The 14,869-nt window shown below is 53.0% G+C and overlaps 7 protein-coding genes across 7 annotated transcripts; 3 read left to right on the top strand and 4 right to left on the bottom strand.

The window, feature by feature from the left end:
• Positions 1 to 91: 91 nt before the first annotated feature.
• On the bottom strand, positions 92 to 1,054 carry RHO25_010299 (uncharacterized protein; the record flags this gene model as incomplete). The annotated part of the gene is made up of 1 exon (XM_065603283.1): positions 92 to 1,054. One exon carries the CDS (start codon positions 1,052 to 1,054, stop codon positions 92 to 94), a length of 963 nt encoding a protein of 320 aa, XP_065459355.1.
• Positions 1,055 to 2,702: 1,648 nt separating this feature from the next.
• On the bottom strand, positions 2,703 to 3,207 carry RHO25_010298 (uncharacterized protein; the record flags this gene model as incomplete). The annotated part of the gene is made up of 4 exons (XM_023602784.2): positions 2,703 to 2,807; positions 2,861 to 2,931; positions 3,059 to 3,096; positions 3,167 to 3,207. The coding sequence occupies 4 exons, from the start codon at positions 3,205 to 3,207 to the stop codon at positions 2,703 to 2,705; spliced, it is 255 nt and encodes an 84-aa protein (XP_023450981.1).
• A 1,307-nt stretch (positions 3,208 to 4,514) lies between these two features.
• On the top strand, positions 4,515 to 5,012 carry RHO25_010297 (uncharacterized protein; the record flags this gene model as incomplete). Its single annotated transcript, XM_023602785.1, has 1 exon — positions 4,515 to 5,012. The coding sequence occupies one exon, from the start codon at positions 4,515 to 4,517 to the stop codon at positions 5,010 to 5,012; it is 498 nt and encodes a 165-aa protein (XP_023450982.1).
• A 270-nt stretch (positions 5,013 to 5,282) lies between these two features.
• Positions 5,283 to 6,554, bottom strand: RHO25_010296 (uncharacterized protein; the record flags this gene model as incomplete). The annotated part of the gene is made up of 1 exon (XM_065603282.1): positions 5,283 to 6,554. The coding sequence occupies one exon, from the start codon at positions 6,552 to 6,554 to the stop codon at positions 5,283 to 5,285; it is 1,272 nt and encodes a 423-aa protein (XP_065459354.1).
• A 2,021-nt stretch (positions 6,555 to 8,575) lies between these two features.
• On the top strand, positions 8,576 to 10,903 carry RHO25_010295 (uncharacterized protein; the record flags this gene model as incomplete). The annotated part of the gene is made up of 1 exon (XM_023602786.2): positions 8,576 to 10,903. One exon carries the CDS (start codon positions 8,576 to 8,578, stop codon positions 10,901 to 10,903), a length of 2,328 nt encoding a protein of 775 aa, XP_023450611.1.
• A 256-nt stretch (positions 10,904 to 11,159) lies between these two features.
• RHO25_010294 (uncharacterized protein) lies at positions 11,160 to 12,154 on the top strand (the record flags this gene model as incomplete). The annotated part of the gene is made up of 2 exons (XM_023602787.2): positions 11,160 to 11,366; positions 11,420 to 12,154. The coding sequence occupies 2 exons, from the start codon at positions 11,160 to 11,162 to the stop codon at positions 12,152 to 12,154; spliced, it is 942 nt and encodes a 313-aa protein (XP_023450983.1).
• Positions 12,155 to 12,640: 486 nt separating this feature from the next.
• RHO25_010293 (uncharacterized protein) lies at positions 12,641 to 13,428 on the bottom strand (the record flags this gene model as incomplete). The annotated part of the gene is made up of 3 exons (XM_023602788.2): positions 12,641 to 12,800; positions 12,855 to 13,228; positions 13,288 to 13,428. 3 exons carry the CDS (start codon positions 13,426 to 13,428, stop codon positions 12,641 to 12,643), a joined length of 675 nt encoding a protein of 224 aa, XP_023450984.2.
• Between the last annotated feature and the right edge of the window lie 1,441 nt (positions 13,429 to 14,869).

The raw sequence follows: 14,869 nt of genomic DNA, 5'->3' as shown, positions 1-14,869 counted from the left end.
AATGTCAACAAACGCCTGCAGAGGTGTTAATCAAAGCTGATAGACTGAACTGGATATCTCGAGCACTCTGGCCGGCCATTGGGCATCAGGATTACATCGGGCGTTTTGTTTTCGTACTCGAGGCACGCAAGTCAGTCCGGGAGCCCCCATACCACTCCACCTCCCCCAAGCTAACGTTCAATCCAAGCTGGACGACCTCGCCGCAGGAAAGAACCACCTTGACTTCCTTCTTTCGCAGTCCTCGATCCTTGCGATTGTCGTACTGCTCTTTGAACCAGCGCGCGAGGCCGCGTACCCCAACATCGGATTCGTCGCTGCAGAAACCAGAGAAATGCAAGACCTCCAACTCATCTAGCTCAAGCATCTCATTCAGATGATATTCTGGTACCAGTTGGTCCGCCATCTTTTGCATACCGCTGCCGTCATTCCGGAATACCGTTGTCGCCACAAAGTGTAGACTGACTCGCTTGAGGTTCTGGCACTTTCTCATCAGATTGACGTCTTGATTCAACGTGATATGTGGCAGGTAATGAGGGAATCGACTGAAGTACGGGAAAGAGAGCTTTCGCACTACGTCGAAGCCGTCTCTAAGGTTCGGGGGAATGCATGAGAAGTCAAGGGACGCAAGCCACTGCTGCAATTGGTGGTTCGCGGGACCAGAATGGATCTCGATCTCAGAGTTAAGCAGAGTTGTGCGGATCGTTTCCAGGCGAAGTGTCCGATCACCTGCTCGGGCGGTAATGGGCAGCTGGATTGGAGTTGGTCGTACGCCATAGAGCCCCAGCAGAAAGACGCGTACGGTCTTGACTTCTTGTAAGTGCTGCAATATTTGCTCTCGGACAGCGAATGGGAGCGACATGATGCGGAGTGTGGGCTTCTTGGCTGCAGCGGCCTCTCGGGTGATCACCTCTCCATCGAGAGAGACTAGAAGATGTAGATTCTGATCGAGGAAAGCCTTTCGGGCTTGAGTCATCGTTTGCCCGTAAGCCTGGATAAGTTGCTCGCCACAGGCCTGACGACAGATGTCTGCCCAGCTGGTGACGCTCTGTGACATCTTTTGGAGTGAGGTTGAGTGTTGGATTCAGTAGTTCGGGTCCTTACTGCTGTAGCGTCGGTATGGCTTCCGGAGTTGGGTGCGGGTAGATGAAGAGCAGAAGAATACTGGCTCGTATAAGAATGGTAGACATGACCGGCTACTATGCCGATTCACTCGCCAGCGAAGTGACCGTTCACTGGAGTACCAGGGTGTTTTGTGTATCTCCTGTTTGAGCCCATCCGAAGTGGTGAACAGGCCAAGGTGAACACGCCTCGCGTCAGCCTCAATAAGATGTCGACAGAAGCGGGATTCACTAGCTTTGGGCGGACGGCGACAGTGGATGCACTCTGCAAAAGTTCGACGATGCTTTCGAAGTCCAGGCGCTCTTACGCTTGGAGGGTTGTCAAACCTGGTGGCAGAATGACAGCCTGACAGAAAGCGTATATGTCCCTCCACTGGAGGAGCCCGGATTCAACCCGCGGTCGAGGACAGCTTTGAAATTCAGTGGTTCTTCCGCATGGAGGGTTGCCCAATCTGATTTAGTAAGCTGGTCCTGTAGCCGGCCTCTGCACCCAGGAGTCTCGTACGGACCAGATGAGGTGAGCGCCACCTATTGAAGCTTTCGCTCTCAGTTTGCAGAACGAATCTCGCTTCCGAAGAGGCCGCGCGAGGACGAGACATTTCCCGCTGCTGCCTGACCTGGCTGGATGATGCTCTACATTCTTCGTATAAAGAGATTTCTGCTTGCTCAGTCTGCGTATAGTATAAATGGCAAGTCGAAGCTCCATTGATCGTGACGAGTAGAGCTGGTATGATTGAGGAATCTCTTCTGAATTCCTTCATTGCCTGAGAAAATACAGGTACGGCTTTCAACAACATCGCAGTTTTGAAGACACGGATGGAAAGGCGCCTCTTGATCTTGGAACCATCGCATGTATGGTAGGGATTCGAATCGTTAGTATAGACTGTGTTCCGGTTGCTGTAGAGTTCCCAGGCTGTCAAGGGGATGTTGCTCTTGAAGTGTCCTTCGAAGTGAGGCGTGTCGAAGAGCTGACTTGGAGCCGCTATGAATCCTTGTGTCGGGAATAGTGCAGTTGCGTTCGTGCGGGAGTGGCACCAAATTCGGGTTACGCTACGTAGATAAGAGATTTTAGTATGAAGAGCCGGCGAGAAGAGAACAGAATGCTGTTGAGAATGAGTCTAGTGTAGGAGACGTGTAGCGTCTTTCAATCATTTTGGACAAGGCGCACTGACGTACAGCTGATTTATGCACGCCAACAAAGCCGGATCCTCGTTTGTGATTGGCGTTCTGGGCCTCGTGTCGAGATGCATCTGCGTCTCAATTCGAAATGTTTGCGGTCGGCGCTTCCGGCGCTCGTGTGCTATCTCGCAGCGAAACAACTACAAAGAGCGCATCAGCAATCGTTTCTTGCAACGACAATCGAATAGCAGGGGACCTTTGCATGTGCCACGGCGGACTGTTGCATTAGCTTGAGAGGAATTGATTGTGGTTTTGAAATGCCAAACGTCTTTCGCCAAAAATGCTGAGCTGGGATGTCTATGCATGCTCGTCCATCAAACGCCTTCGCTATGCGCAAAAATCAACAGCATCTGTCAAGTGTCAGTGCATCAGGTCAATTGCATATGCAGCAGAGCAACGTACTGTTCATGCCACCTTCGGACTGGGCTTCATGTACTCCAAATCATTCTCCTTGTTATCTGCTCTCGCCTCCTCCAGCATCGTGTCAATTCCTCGCTCCTTCAGTGCTTTCTGTGCAATCCGTCAGTGAGGCGACCAACTTGATCGCAGTGCACATCTCTCACCCCCAGGCACTCCTTGTATTGCTTGAACAGTGGCTCACACTCATCTGTCTTCGCCGTCCCTCGGATGAACTCTGTCCAGCCGTGTCAGCAGAAATTCACACCACACGTTTCCATCTCCGTCGACTCTGCGCTCATCCACGACAAACATGGTAGTGTCTGCTTCCAACCAGATTCTGATGCTCAAGCTGCAGTACTTACTTTCCGAATACCATTTCAAAAAACACGAATCGTAGCGTCTGCAAGACCACGGTGTGGGTCAGAACCAAAGGCTGCGAACAAAGGCCAGAACCGTATCACATCACGTACTCTTTCACCTCATTACATTCGGGCGCTAATGAAGCGGACATGATCGAGCGCTGAAGCGATGGGAAAGGAAGTTGTCTTCGATGGAATGTGTGCAGGAGTTCAAGGATCAGATGTGAGGTTGCTTGTGGCTTGCCACGTGGACTACCCGGTTTCCGCATGTGGAGCAACCACTTTCGCCACTCCACGTCGTGGCGATGCCACTTCGACTTCACGTCGATCCGGGAAGGAATCTCAAGTATGCCGATTTCCGACACACATTCCATTACCATAACCTCTGGCATACACATAGATGGGCGCGTACAAGGCGAACGCACTTCGAAGACCTCAAGCCTAGCCGCAAGCAAGACCGTCGTCCCATGAACATTGCACATCTGCACTGGTACGGTTGTCACAACTTGTCGGCTCTTTGCTGATTCACGGCAACTCTGTTGCCCAGAGCGGCGGTGCATCTCGCCTTGATAAACGTCTGCGAAGCTGATACTCTCTGCTCGAGACCCTTCCGATCCTTCAAACTCTTTTGATCTCCGAGGACACTCAATCCTGGTCAGCAATTGTGCGTGGAGATTGAAGCTGAGTTGTGCCGAAATTCTACGAGGCCTCCGTCTGCAGTATGGCGGTATTGATGAGGCTCAGCAGGCGGCCCAATCCATACTACAGATCACTACGGCCATATGTTGGAGCCTAGAACGCCAAGATTCAGGCCAGTGCAACAGCTTGCGATGGTTTCGACCTAGCGACAATTCCTGGTGGACGGTTTCCTGGGCGTCCAGATTGTAGTCGACTTGAGAAATATATCAACCATTGCGTTTGTGAGTGCCTTTTACCAGAAGTGAAGGCTACGTCACATTTCGTTCGACGGGACGTCTCAATTATATTTCTGGCGTGCGAGATTATGCGATGAAACTAATGGTCGGGACCAGGGTCGGCATAAACCAAGGTCATTGCGACATTCCTTGTCTTTGCACTGCTGAAGACCATGATATCCGGGCACATGATGAACCCCAAATGAACATCTCGGCCGGCGTCGCTCACCTGTCAGTGCAAATAGAAGTGACTCATCTCGGCTTTCACGGAGCAAGATATTCACGGGAGCACTCTGATTCCCTGGTAGATAAATCGTTCCAGGCCATTAGGCATAAGTATTCGGTGCGAGCACTCAACAAATCCCTGGCCGACCGTTGACCTTTTTATAATACCTAGTTGGACTTTCGTCAGACGTCGTGGCATCATTAGTCCATTCATCTTCTCGCATCAGACTCCAACTCATTTCCAGAGAGCCCCGACATTCATTCAGCAGATTCAAGAACATCAAAAGCGACAGCGAGAGAGCCAGAACCAAGATCTCATCATGGGTATTCTCAGAAGCCCCAGTAAGCTCTTGAAGAGAAAGAAGACGGACGGGGAGGAAGTCGAGAAGCCTGAAGGCGAAGCAGCGGCAGTCAATATCCCACCAGCTCCCTCAGCAACAGAGCTCATGCTTCGCGGGGAACGCGAAAAGTCTCAGACCGCCTATCAGCGAGCGCAGAAAGCCGAAGCCGCATATCGCGCCAAGAAACAAGCCGAACGCGCCAGAGTTGATTACAAGTCCTCCAAAGGCCATCTCAAGACATCGTGCATGGAGTTGAAGTTGGGACTCAAGACGGCCTTCTCAAGTGCGAAATCTAGCCCAGCGGTGTTGAAAGAGAGACAGCACAATGCCGGGAACAAGAAGGTGGTGAAGAAGCAGGAGAAGGAGGAAGAGAAGATGAAGAAGCTGGCTGATAAAATGAAAAAGGCCGAAGAGGAGAAGGCAAAGTTGGAGGCGGAGGCCCCACCAGCAGAGGAAGAAGCCGCTGCGGCGGCGTGATGAGCTTGAGTGCAAATGGAAGGGAAACCTCAATAATATGATCGTCTGCACTATTTCCTTGAGTGAAAGCATGTATGCGCACTGCCGAGATTTCGATTAGCCACGCTAGATACCATCAATGTATTGTTTTGCATGCCTATGACTTGGTACTTGGCGACGTTCTCCCGAGCGCAAGCAGGTGCACGGTCAGTCTGAACCACATGACTGTTGTCGTCCATCATGCATTGTGTGACATTCAACTTTCTTCGTCCAAGTCCAATATCGGCGGTGTCATGTTAATCTCTGTACGACGGCAAGAGCTAGCTCTTCCAAAAGCGTACTCAGATCCACCTCTAGCGTGTAGCACATCTTGGCCGTTGGCAGTGCAACAATTTTGCTAGCCAAATTATCACTACTGGAGCTCTCCTGTAACCTCGCATGATTTCTGAGTAGGCGGCCAAGCTGGTCGTGTAGCTTGCGAATTTGCTGTAGTTCGCCGAAGATGATATACGCAGCAGCATGGATCGGATCCTCATAGTCACCTTCGCGAGAGGCTGGTGCCATGCTGGTCAAGGAGCTCGAGCATGTCGGATGTGCCAGCCCTTGGTCCTGGAATGCTGGTGGTGGCCTAGGTATCGTGAGGGCTGCATACAGATTGATCACGCCAGACAAGACGAAAGCCAGAAGAGCTGGCAGATGAGCGTTGTGCGTCCTTTGGCATGCTAGTATCTCTATCATGCCACGCAAGATCTCCTTGTTATTCTTTACCACATCTAGCGATGCTCGGAGGAGTGTGGAAGGTCCGCCAGCTGTAGTGCTAGACCAGACAGTGCCCGCATGTGTCACTTTCTGCATGTCCTGGAGAGCGCGCTGCATACACAGGCAGGATGTCTCGGACGCTTGACCAACTCGCGGATCGCAATTAGGCGTCGGTAAACCTGAGACCAGAGTGGTCAAACCGTGCGTGTCTGGTAGTGATGTACTCGCGAAGGTGTCGATGTCTATCGGCGTCCCACATATAGTAGAATCGCCACGCTGCTCGGAAAACCTGCTACCAGTACCGCTTATGCTCTCATTGGTCGGCCATGATACTGGAAGGTCGATTGTAAAGTCATGCGTGATTTCTTCGTTGGTAAGGTCGAGCCCGCTGATGGTATGACGACCCATGGGCTCTAAGAAATCCAGACTCAGATCTGATGGCCCGGATTGATTTGTTTCCCCAATGCCGAAGTAATCGAAGGATGCATCAGTATCGAGAGTCGGGGAACGCTGCGATGGTTTCTGCTGCTGTCCTTCGGAGCCACTGCTGGATTTTGAAGGTTTACGACCTGCTCGTTTACTGAACAAATATCTGCAAGGTATGCCTCGCTTTGTGCAACGTGAACATGTAGGCTTCTCCTTCTTGCACTTAAGTTTAGCTTGCGCACAGGCGTCACAGCTGTTTCGTAACAATGAGGTCTCGCCAAGACTTGGGTCGTGCTGCCGCGGCTGTAGTGCAACCTGGTGGTCTTGTGTATCCAAGACCACGACGAGATCCCTTCGATGTGCTGGCTGAGTAGTCATATCGATGTTTGGCTAAGAACTGCCTGTATGCTGCGTCGAACATTGCGGTCCGGCCCTTGTGCTCTTCTTAATACCACGCCAAGTCAGCTTCGTGAGGCAGAAGCTGGGTACAGTCCAGGGATTGATCCGTAGCTCAGCTTGTTGCATTGCATTGGACTCGCTGCACCTGCAAACGAGCTGTAGCATCGAATCGGAGGAGGCAGCATGCCATTCACTGACTGATCGACTTCAGCATAGGCGTGAAGAACATGTTCTTCACGCCGAATCGGCACCGAGAGGCTGGACGCATTGATTCGACATCATGCTACCATGTCCAGAGCTCTCTGCCTGCATCAGATGGCACCTCCTTCACGCTCAGTGTGGTTCGTATTGACGATCGCCTCTGCTCATGCATTGAATAGATTGCGGATTCGCTTGAACCTGTGCGAGAATGGATTCACAAAGCCTCATGGACGCGAGACTGGTGAAGTTCCATTTCTGCGCACCGCCGCTCAACCCGCTAGGATTGACAGTACTCACTCGTTGCTTGGTCTACCCGAAGGAAGTGTAGAACCGCTCATCAGTCTTGTACTGGAAGGGGGGACTTGATCTGAGACTAGGCCTTCCCAGACCTTGGGCACAGTCTGTTGCATGCGCGGTTCATGCGATGCGACCCACAAGCACGTCGAGCAGGCGAGCAGGCGCCATGCGCAGCTCGTACGCGAACCAGGAGATCAGGATAGCTGCACCCTATAGCACAATCTGACGACTCCGAAAAGTTGGATCGTCGGGGCATTTCTCTTTGGCTGGTGGTCCCCGAGAGATACAGCCTTGCCGTGATGGAGTGCGTGCTATGTGAGTCAACATGCGTGACTGCTCTTTCGAACCATGGCATGTCTCAATCGTCCCAGCCACGCTCAAGGAACGTGTTCTGTCACACATGACGCTCGAAACAGCCTAGCGGGAAGTAGCTACAGGTGGAAACAACTTTCCGCCTCCGTATGTAGGCCAAATTTACCCTGCATGGATGGAGAATCGCATCTCAGCCAGTCGCCAGAATTGCTCAAGCAAAAGGGACGAAGCCTCGTTGTTTTGCATTGTCCAGATTCTATCGGGTGCCTCACAAAGCTCGCCTGCCAAATTCGGTAGGTCACGCCAGCCCCGCAGTAGAGCACGTTTCTCGTCTTGTTGCGGACATTTGCAGATGCCAGGTTGGGAAAAAGCACCTGCTTAACGACTGCTGTGACTTATCAGCTGTGCGTGCACGAGTGGTCCTACCACAAACACCAATCCGTGTCAGTTTCGACTTTGAAGCGCTGCATCAGTAAGCTGCGATGGATGGAATCAGCCGCTCTCAAGAAATTCTTGTCTTTCTTGGTCTCTTGCCGAGCTCAACAGGAAAAGGTTGGAAGCAATTTTTAGTCACCAGGACCGAAAAGGGTAACATGTCCATACGTCTTTCAATTCTCCGGTTTACAGATATATTGTGGCTGCTTGAAAGACAAAGCGCGAGTTGTGTGTAGCAAGTGCCAATGACTGGAATCTCCATGTTGCAGTGACATTCTTCGACGTCGTTACAGCGCAGATTGCGCATCACGAGTCTTTGTCAATGTCGGAAGTTCGCAGCGCTTGTTGGCCAACAGATTCCTTGCTTGCTCCTTGGGTCGGGCATCGTGAAATAGCCACAGTCTCCGAGATTCAATTACCACGCCTTGTGCCGGCTTCGCGGTCGGATGCGCGTGTTTTCGAACTGCTGTGTCACGCGATACTTGATACATTGTTGTCTGATAGAACGATGAGGGCATTGTGCTTGAACCCTCACACATTGCGGGGTCGAAGTGATCACCACAACACTGATTGAGTCTCGACTTTCGAGGAGAGAGAGATGTTGCGGCCCGCTGCGGCCGGCTCGGATGCCGGCACAGCTGCGCTAGCAGGGATTCGCGCATGCCGATCAAGAAAGTTGCGACTGAGCTCTTGAGAGGAAAGACATCGAGGCGAAAGATGGGTAGAGCACGCTGACCTCTGCCACAACACCCATCATGGAAGACTTCGGTGCGCTCGAGACCGGCATCAAGTCCGCCCTCACATCGACAACGCGCAGCGCAGTATCGTTGGCGAACGAGGACATTCCGTTTCAACGATCACTCGACTCTGCTGTGGGACCGGCTCTGGACCAGCAAAATGCACGCCTGCTAGGCCTCGCAGAGCGACTGATCGGAGCTGCCACGTCGAATACCGAGATCACGCGACCGCCGAGGCTCAAGGACCTCGAATCGGTGGAGGGTAATTGGAGAGCTGTGGTCGATGTGGTGGATAGTCTGCTGGAGCGCGCAGATACCGCGCTGGACGAGTTCACGGGCGCCGTGAAGAGGTTGAGTCCTGCAGCAGAAACACCAAAGAACGCGAAATCGAGTCGCAATGCACCGCAGCGCGACCAGCGCATTGAGAAGCCACAGCTTCTATTCGAGCATGTGCCCACCAACAACGATGAGGCGCCTTTCAAACCGCTTCTGGAGACCAAGCCCCATGCGAAGGCGCCGCTGGAGAAAGAGCCGCGGATAGCAGAGGGCGAGACTCAACCAACATACCCTCACCCTTATCAACACGAAATCGAGAACTACGAATACCCTGCGCGAATATATCAGCAGAGTGAACCCATCATGTACCACCCATTCGACGAGACGACAGCGACGTTCGTGGACACGGAAGAGGCGCTACATGACATGTTGGAAGAGTTGAAACAGGCAAAGGAAATCGCAATAGATCTGGAACATCATGACAGCAGGTCGTATATCGGCATAGTGTCGCTGATGCAGATCAGCACCAGAGACAAAGACTGGATAGTGGACACACTCAAGCCTTGGAGACGGAAACTGCAGTGCCTGAACGAAGTCTTTGCGGATCCGAACATCATCAAAGTCCTTCACGGCGCGTTCATGGACATCATGTGGCTTCAACGAGATCTGGGGCTCTACATTGTTGGTCTTTTCGATACACACCACGCTTCGCGATGCCTGGGATATACAGGCGGTAGCTTGGCATTCCTGTTAAAGAAGTTTGCCAACGTCGATGCTCAAAAGCAATACCAAACAGCTGACTGGCGAGTGCGACCCCTGCCGAAAGAGCTGTTTGATTATGCCCGCAGCGATACACATTTCCTACTGTACATCTTCGATAACATGCGAAACGAGCTCATTCAGAGGTCGAACTTCGAGCTGCCAGACCGCGAAGGTGATAAGATCTACGACGTCTTGCAGCGAAGCTCTGAGGAAGCATTACAACGATACGAATACCCGATCTACGATGCGGAACTTGGTCAAGGCGTTGGTTGGTACAAGTTGCTTTCCAGGACACCGGCCCTACTTGGCAAGGAGCAGTTCTCGGTCTTCCGAGCTGTACACCAGTGGCGAGACCAGGTCGCACGAGAGCAAGACGACAGTACGCATTACATCATGCCAAACCACCAGATCTTCAGCATTGCTCGCGGTATGCCGACTAACAGACTGGCATTGCTGGGAATTGCGACGCCTGCCTCTCAAACGGTACGGTTACGCGCCGATGAGCTTCTCAGTGTGGTCATCAAAGCCAAGGAAGCTGGTAAAGATGGGCCTGAGATGATGGAACTGCTGAACCAAGTCGAGCCACAGCGGCCGCGAAAGATGCCGAGAGAAACTACAGCGTCGGCCTCACAGCCAGGAATCGAGACTGCACCCAGTGCATCTGCACTGATCGTGTCTACAGACGTTCCGATTCGAAGTACGGCTTCATCATTCTGGGGCGCGGCTTTCGAAAGCAGCGCGTGGGATCACACACGAAGCGCGCCCACCGCATCGGAGATCTCATTGGCTGTCCCATTGCCCCCTCTGACGGCAGAGTCATTCGCAGATGCTTCAGAGATTGAGCGACAGCAGCCGCAACGTGAGCCCACCCCGGAACCAGTACCTAGACAACAGGAGGATGATGTTTTCATACTCAAAGACACGAGCAAGAAACGAAAACGTGCCACAGAACCCACAGATGGAATGGCTGCCAACTCCGATGAGGTTGCTATCGTGGATGAGGCTTCAGTACGTGCGCAGCAGAAAGCGGAGAGGAAGGCAGCAAAGAGAGCTGCGAAGATGGCGGCGAAGGCTGCTGGCGCTGATGCATCAGGCAAGGACGAAATGCAAAACGGAGACGATGAGGTTCCTTTCGACTATGCCAGCGCACCAAGCATACTGAATGCACCAAGTGAGCGGATGAGCGGAAAGGATCGGAAGAAGTCTCAAAAGCAGGTGAACCCTTATGCGAAGAGCATGGATGCTCCAAAGGGGCTACCTCGAAGTCAGAAGGAGAAAGCCGGAAGGAGTATGACCTTCAAGAAGTGATTTGGCATCTTGCATAGGTATGTAGCATTCATTAGAGCGATGAGCGCGGTTGGCACGCGCTATCGACGCGTGGAGCGCGTTGCAAGTGAAGGAAGTTTGGTGCTGGCGGCCGCCTGCCTCACGTCGCAAAGATGGCAGGAGCCGTTGCCTGCACATTTTTTCTCTCATTCCCTTTCCTTTCCTTCGCACCTCCGCCTTCGCTAAAACATCCAAGGCAACAAGCTCGCCGCACAGTAACGATCTTCTCTCTTACACCATGCAACCGGCACTTCAGAATCACATCATGGATCAGGAGATGGACTGCGGCGACTCGCCTGACATCATTGAAGGCGTCAAATCTCTTCATGAGAATGGACTGTTGACTGATCTGGTCCTCGTCTGCGAGCGCTACCGATTCAACATCCATGCAGCGATCCTCTCGGCCCAGTCGCCCTTCTTCCTGAGAAGATGCCAGGCTATGCGGGTACGGCTTTACTGGCAATGGCACCTGACCTGTCCTTCACTGATACGTCTCAGGACAATGGCAGCCATGAGATCACGTTTAACTGTCAGGATCCCTGTGTTGTCTCCGCGGCAGTGAAGTTTTGCTACGGCATTGACTACGAGTCACCGACGATCGACGACCACGAGCTTATGATCCACGACTTCAAGCCTTCTGAGTTCCACGCGAGAGTATTCCTCTTGGCATGCCAGTACAGCATCCCCAAGCTCCGCCTTGTAGCGGCGAGAAAGTTTAAAGAGGTTGCGAGCAGTATCTGGAAGTCCAACGAGTTTGCGGAGCACGCTGAGGAAATCTTCATCACTCTACCATCCAGATACCCGTACATGTCTGAGTCCTACGAGCCACTTAGGGAAGCGATCATGGACATTGCTGCTGCTCACGCACAAGAACTTCTCCTGAACGATGGCAGCGTTTACGACAAATTTCAGCAAGTCCTCGAACAATCACCAAGACTCACTCTTCATCTCGCAAAGACTGCACTTGCACCAGAGCCCGATTTCGATTTTTCCGAACTGATCAGCCGCTCGAGCCGTATTTCACGCGACGCGACGAAATCAACGCGCTATTTCTGCCCGTCCTGTAACGCCGTCTTCTTTGCTCAGATGCCCAGACGCCCTGGCTCTTCTTACACACATGCGTGCCGTGTGCCTCCACGCGGCCGCGGCGACCTCGAACGAGACGAAACGTCCCGAGAGGAGCGTTTGACGATGAAAGTGGATGCGTGGAACAGTTTAAGAGTTGCAGACTGATGGAGGAGGTGGTCGTGCGAAGGACGTCCGGCGCTCAGATCGTATCGCGGGGGCCTTCGCAAGGCTCGTCATCAACGGATCGATGGGACAGTGTGAATCAAGGCTGCGAGGATACCCTGATGTCAGTAACGAAGCACGCTGTGCCGGCATGCATTACTGCATCCCACAATCGTCGGACAGTGGCTCTGGGAGCAGGTATTCAATTTGACTGCGCGCACGTCTTTGCGGCCCGCGAATATCAAACAGCGTCGACCAAATTGCGTCTGCCGCTCAACTTCGTGCTACGATGAACGTCCTGCATGTCCTCTCTAACCAGTCGCGCCGTCTCTTCAGCGTCGCTCGAGGTAATGTCGATATGCCTTTGTTGAGCAGAGCATGATCGTCAGCCGACAAGTTTTTGATGCGGAATGAAGGGCACGTAGAAGCCCACATTCGTTATTCGATCTTCCGCCTTCGATGTCGGCGTAAAGGGACATTCCTGTCGTCTCACGAAACATCTGTCATCACCAGCTCGGCTTCAGCTTCGGCCAGACCGATTGCGGCGCATCGCTTGTCAGCCAACCTCAATTGACTGGCCAGGGCTTCTGCAAGCTCGAAGCTAAGAGTATGAAGAGCTGGAATACGACGAAGTGTGTCTCTGAACTCCCTGTCATCTTATTAGAAGGCAAACACAACCGGTAGTTTATTGGAGACAACTGACCTGCCCACGGCTTGGAAACGGAACAGATCTGCAGCGTGGGCTTTGGCGACCGTCAGGAAGCGAATGTGAAGCTCATCGTGATCGTTTTTGAAGAGCCGGCCGTCCAACTCCGTTCCGCAATAGATCGCTTTGGCTAGGAGCGCGAATCCATCACTGGCCCAGAGGTCTTCGCATGCCTTTTGGAACTTTCCTGCCGCCATGATCATAAGACTCGGAGCTTGCAAATACTCGGCGACATCGTAAACGCGCGCGTGGAACACGACAGAACAAGTCGATGTTGCTGCCTTGCCGCCAGTGGCCTCCCGATAGTCTTCGCTGTAGAAGAATTCGATGGCTGCTTGTAGGACTTCTGGGTTCTGCTTCGAGTAGAAAGCCTGCCTTGTGTCAGCCACGAAACGTTCGACTTCGCGTGTTGACAGCTGTGGAAACTGACCGTGTGGTCGGAGTCCCAAGCTTCCTCGAGTACGCCGGATTGCGGGCATACGATGACTGCGTGAACGTCCCAGCTGTGATTCTCGCACAAGATCGTCATGTCGCTGTATTTGCTGTCTGGAAGCACCAGCGACGCTGCCATGGCGCGCGACATCGGCGCTGCTGTTGCAGGTTGGAGTTGAATGGGAGGTACACAAGAACATCGGAGAGACATGAGGGCAAAGGTCAGCTTCTCTCCCAAGACACGAGCGTTTGCTGCGGTACGGGTTCAGCTGCACGAGCTAGACACACGGTGCCTCACTTCACGTTGCTTCGCTTCAGGTCTCATATGCTTCTGACATGACAAAAACGCAAACACTCCCGATCGGGACTTGCTCATGATCTTTTGTTCCTCCTCGTAGTTTCGAACTCATCCCATCGATGGCGTGCCCTTGAGTCCAACTCCACGCAACTTACGATATGCTCCAATTCTCGCATGTTTGGTAACGGGAATCAGAAACCAGAGGCTATTGCGCGTTCGTGGCATCCAGGAGCCCTCAACACACGGTTCTTCACTTCTCGCGCTCAGTGATCGCGGGACGAGCTGTCTGTTCGGTACATCTTCATGTGACAGTGAAGGTCATTGGGGTTCGACTGCGGTGAAGACATCGGTGCTCGCTTCGTTGCTTGGCTTGGCTTGCCCAGTCAGCATTGAAGCTCATTAAAGTCCTGCTGCCGAATGCGGATGGCTTTTACGACGTATTGGATTCGTCAGCCGCACCTCCTGTCCACGAACTCATATACTTCGAAGCCCTCCGCATGTTCTGTTGTATACAGAGAGGCTCTGCCGGCCCTTGCCTCGACGTTCGACTGCTGCTTACTACTGAGCGCCCGGAACTCAGTCAGACGGACAACACAATCCACCGAGCGCAGAGGGAGGAAACATGGTCAATATCCCAGCACGCATTTCTGGCCATGTTCAGATCCTCCGACATCGATGTCTGCGTGCATCGCGCGTGTGGTCGAGCGCTGTCGAGCGGTGCCTTGTCCCGAACTGTGGCCCAACACGAAGGATCTGACAATTAAAAGACCATGACGTCCGGCGTTGTTGCCTCAACAGAATACTCGCAGCCCACTGCGGACACCGTCAAATTTGCAGTCAGACGATGATGAAAGTGGTTCTCGGAGAGTCCTGGCCCCCGGTTCTCCCGGCCGTGCACCGGCAACATGCTCCGAGAGAAAGTCGAGAGTTTCACAGTCGCGGATGAAGGCATGATGAGCAACAATCCAGACTGTCCTGTGCGGCAGCACAATCGTCGCCAATGGAGTACAAGGACGCTTGTGGCTGCGGAGCTCCTTCTCGAAGGTGGTGATGAACGAAGAAGCTCGATCGCCCTTCTTCGACGTTGCAGCAGATAAGCGACCCGCCCTTCACAAGACCAACTACAGGAGCCCTAACTAGCCGGCGGCTGTGACACGCATCCAATCCACCCACACCCGCGCTCTACCAATCGCTCATGCCTGTCCTCAACTCACCCTACTGATCAGATGGCAGCTGCGGTCTCGCACTGAGGCTCCGAAAGATCGCGCTCCAGCTCCAGCCC

This window comes from Cercospora beticola, chromosome 7 (assembly GCF_033473495.1).
Source record: "Cercospora beticola chromosome 7, complete sequence".
NCBI lineage: Eukaryota > Fungi > Ascomycota > Dothideomycetes > Mycosphaerellales > Mycosphaerellaceae > Cercospora > Cercospora beticola.
This window is presented reverse-complemented; position numbering and strand designations above follow the sequence as displayed.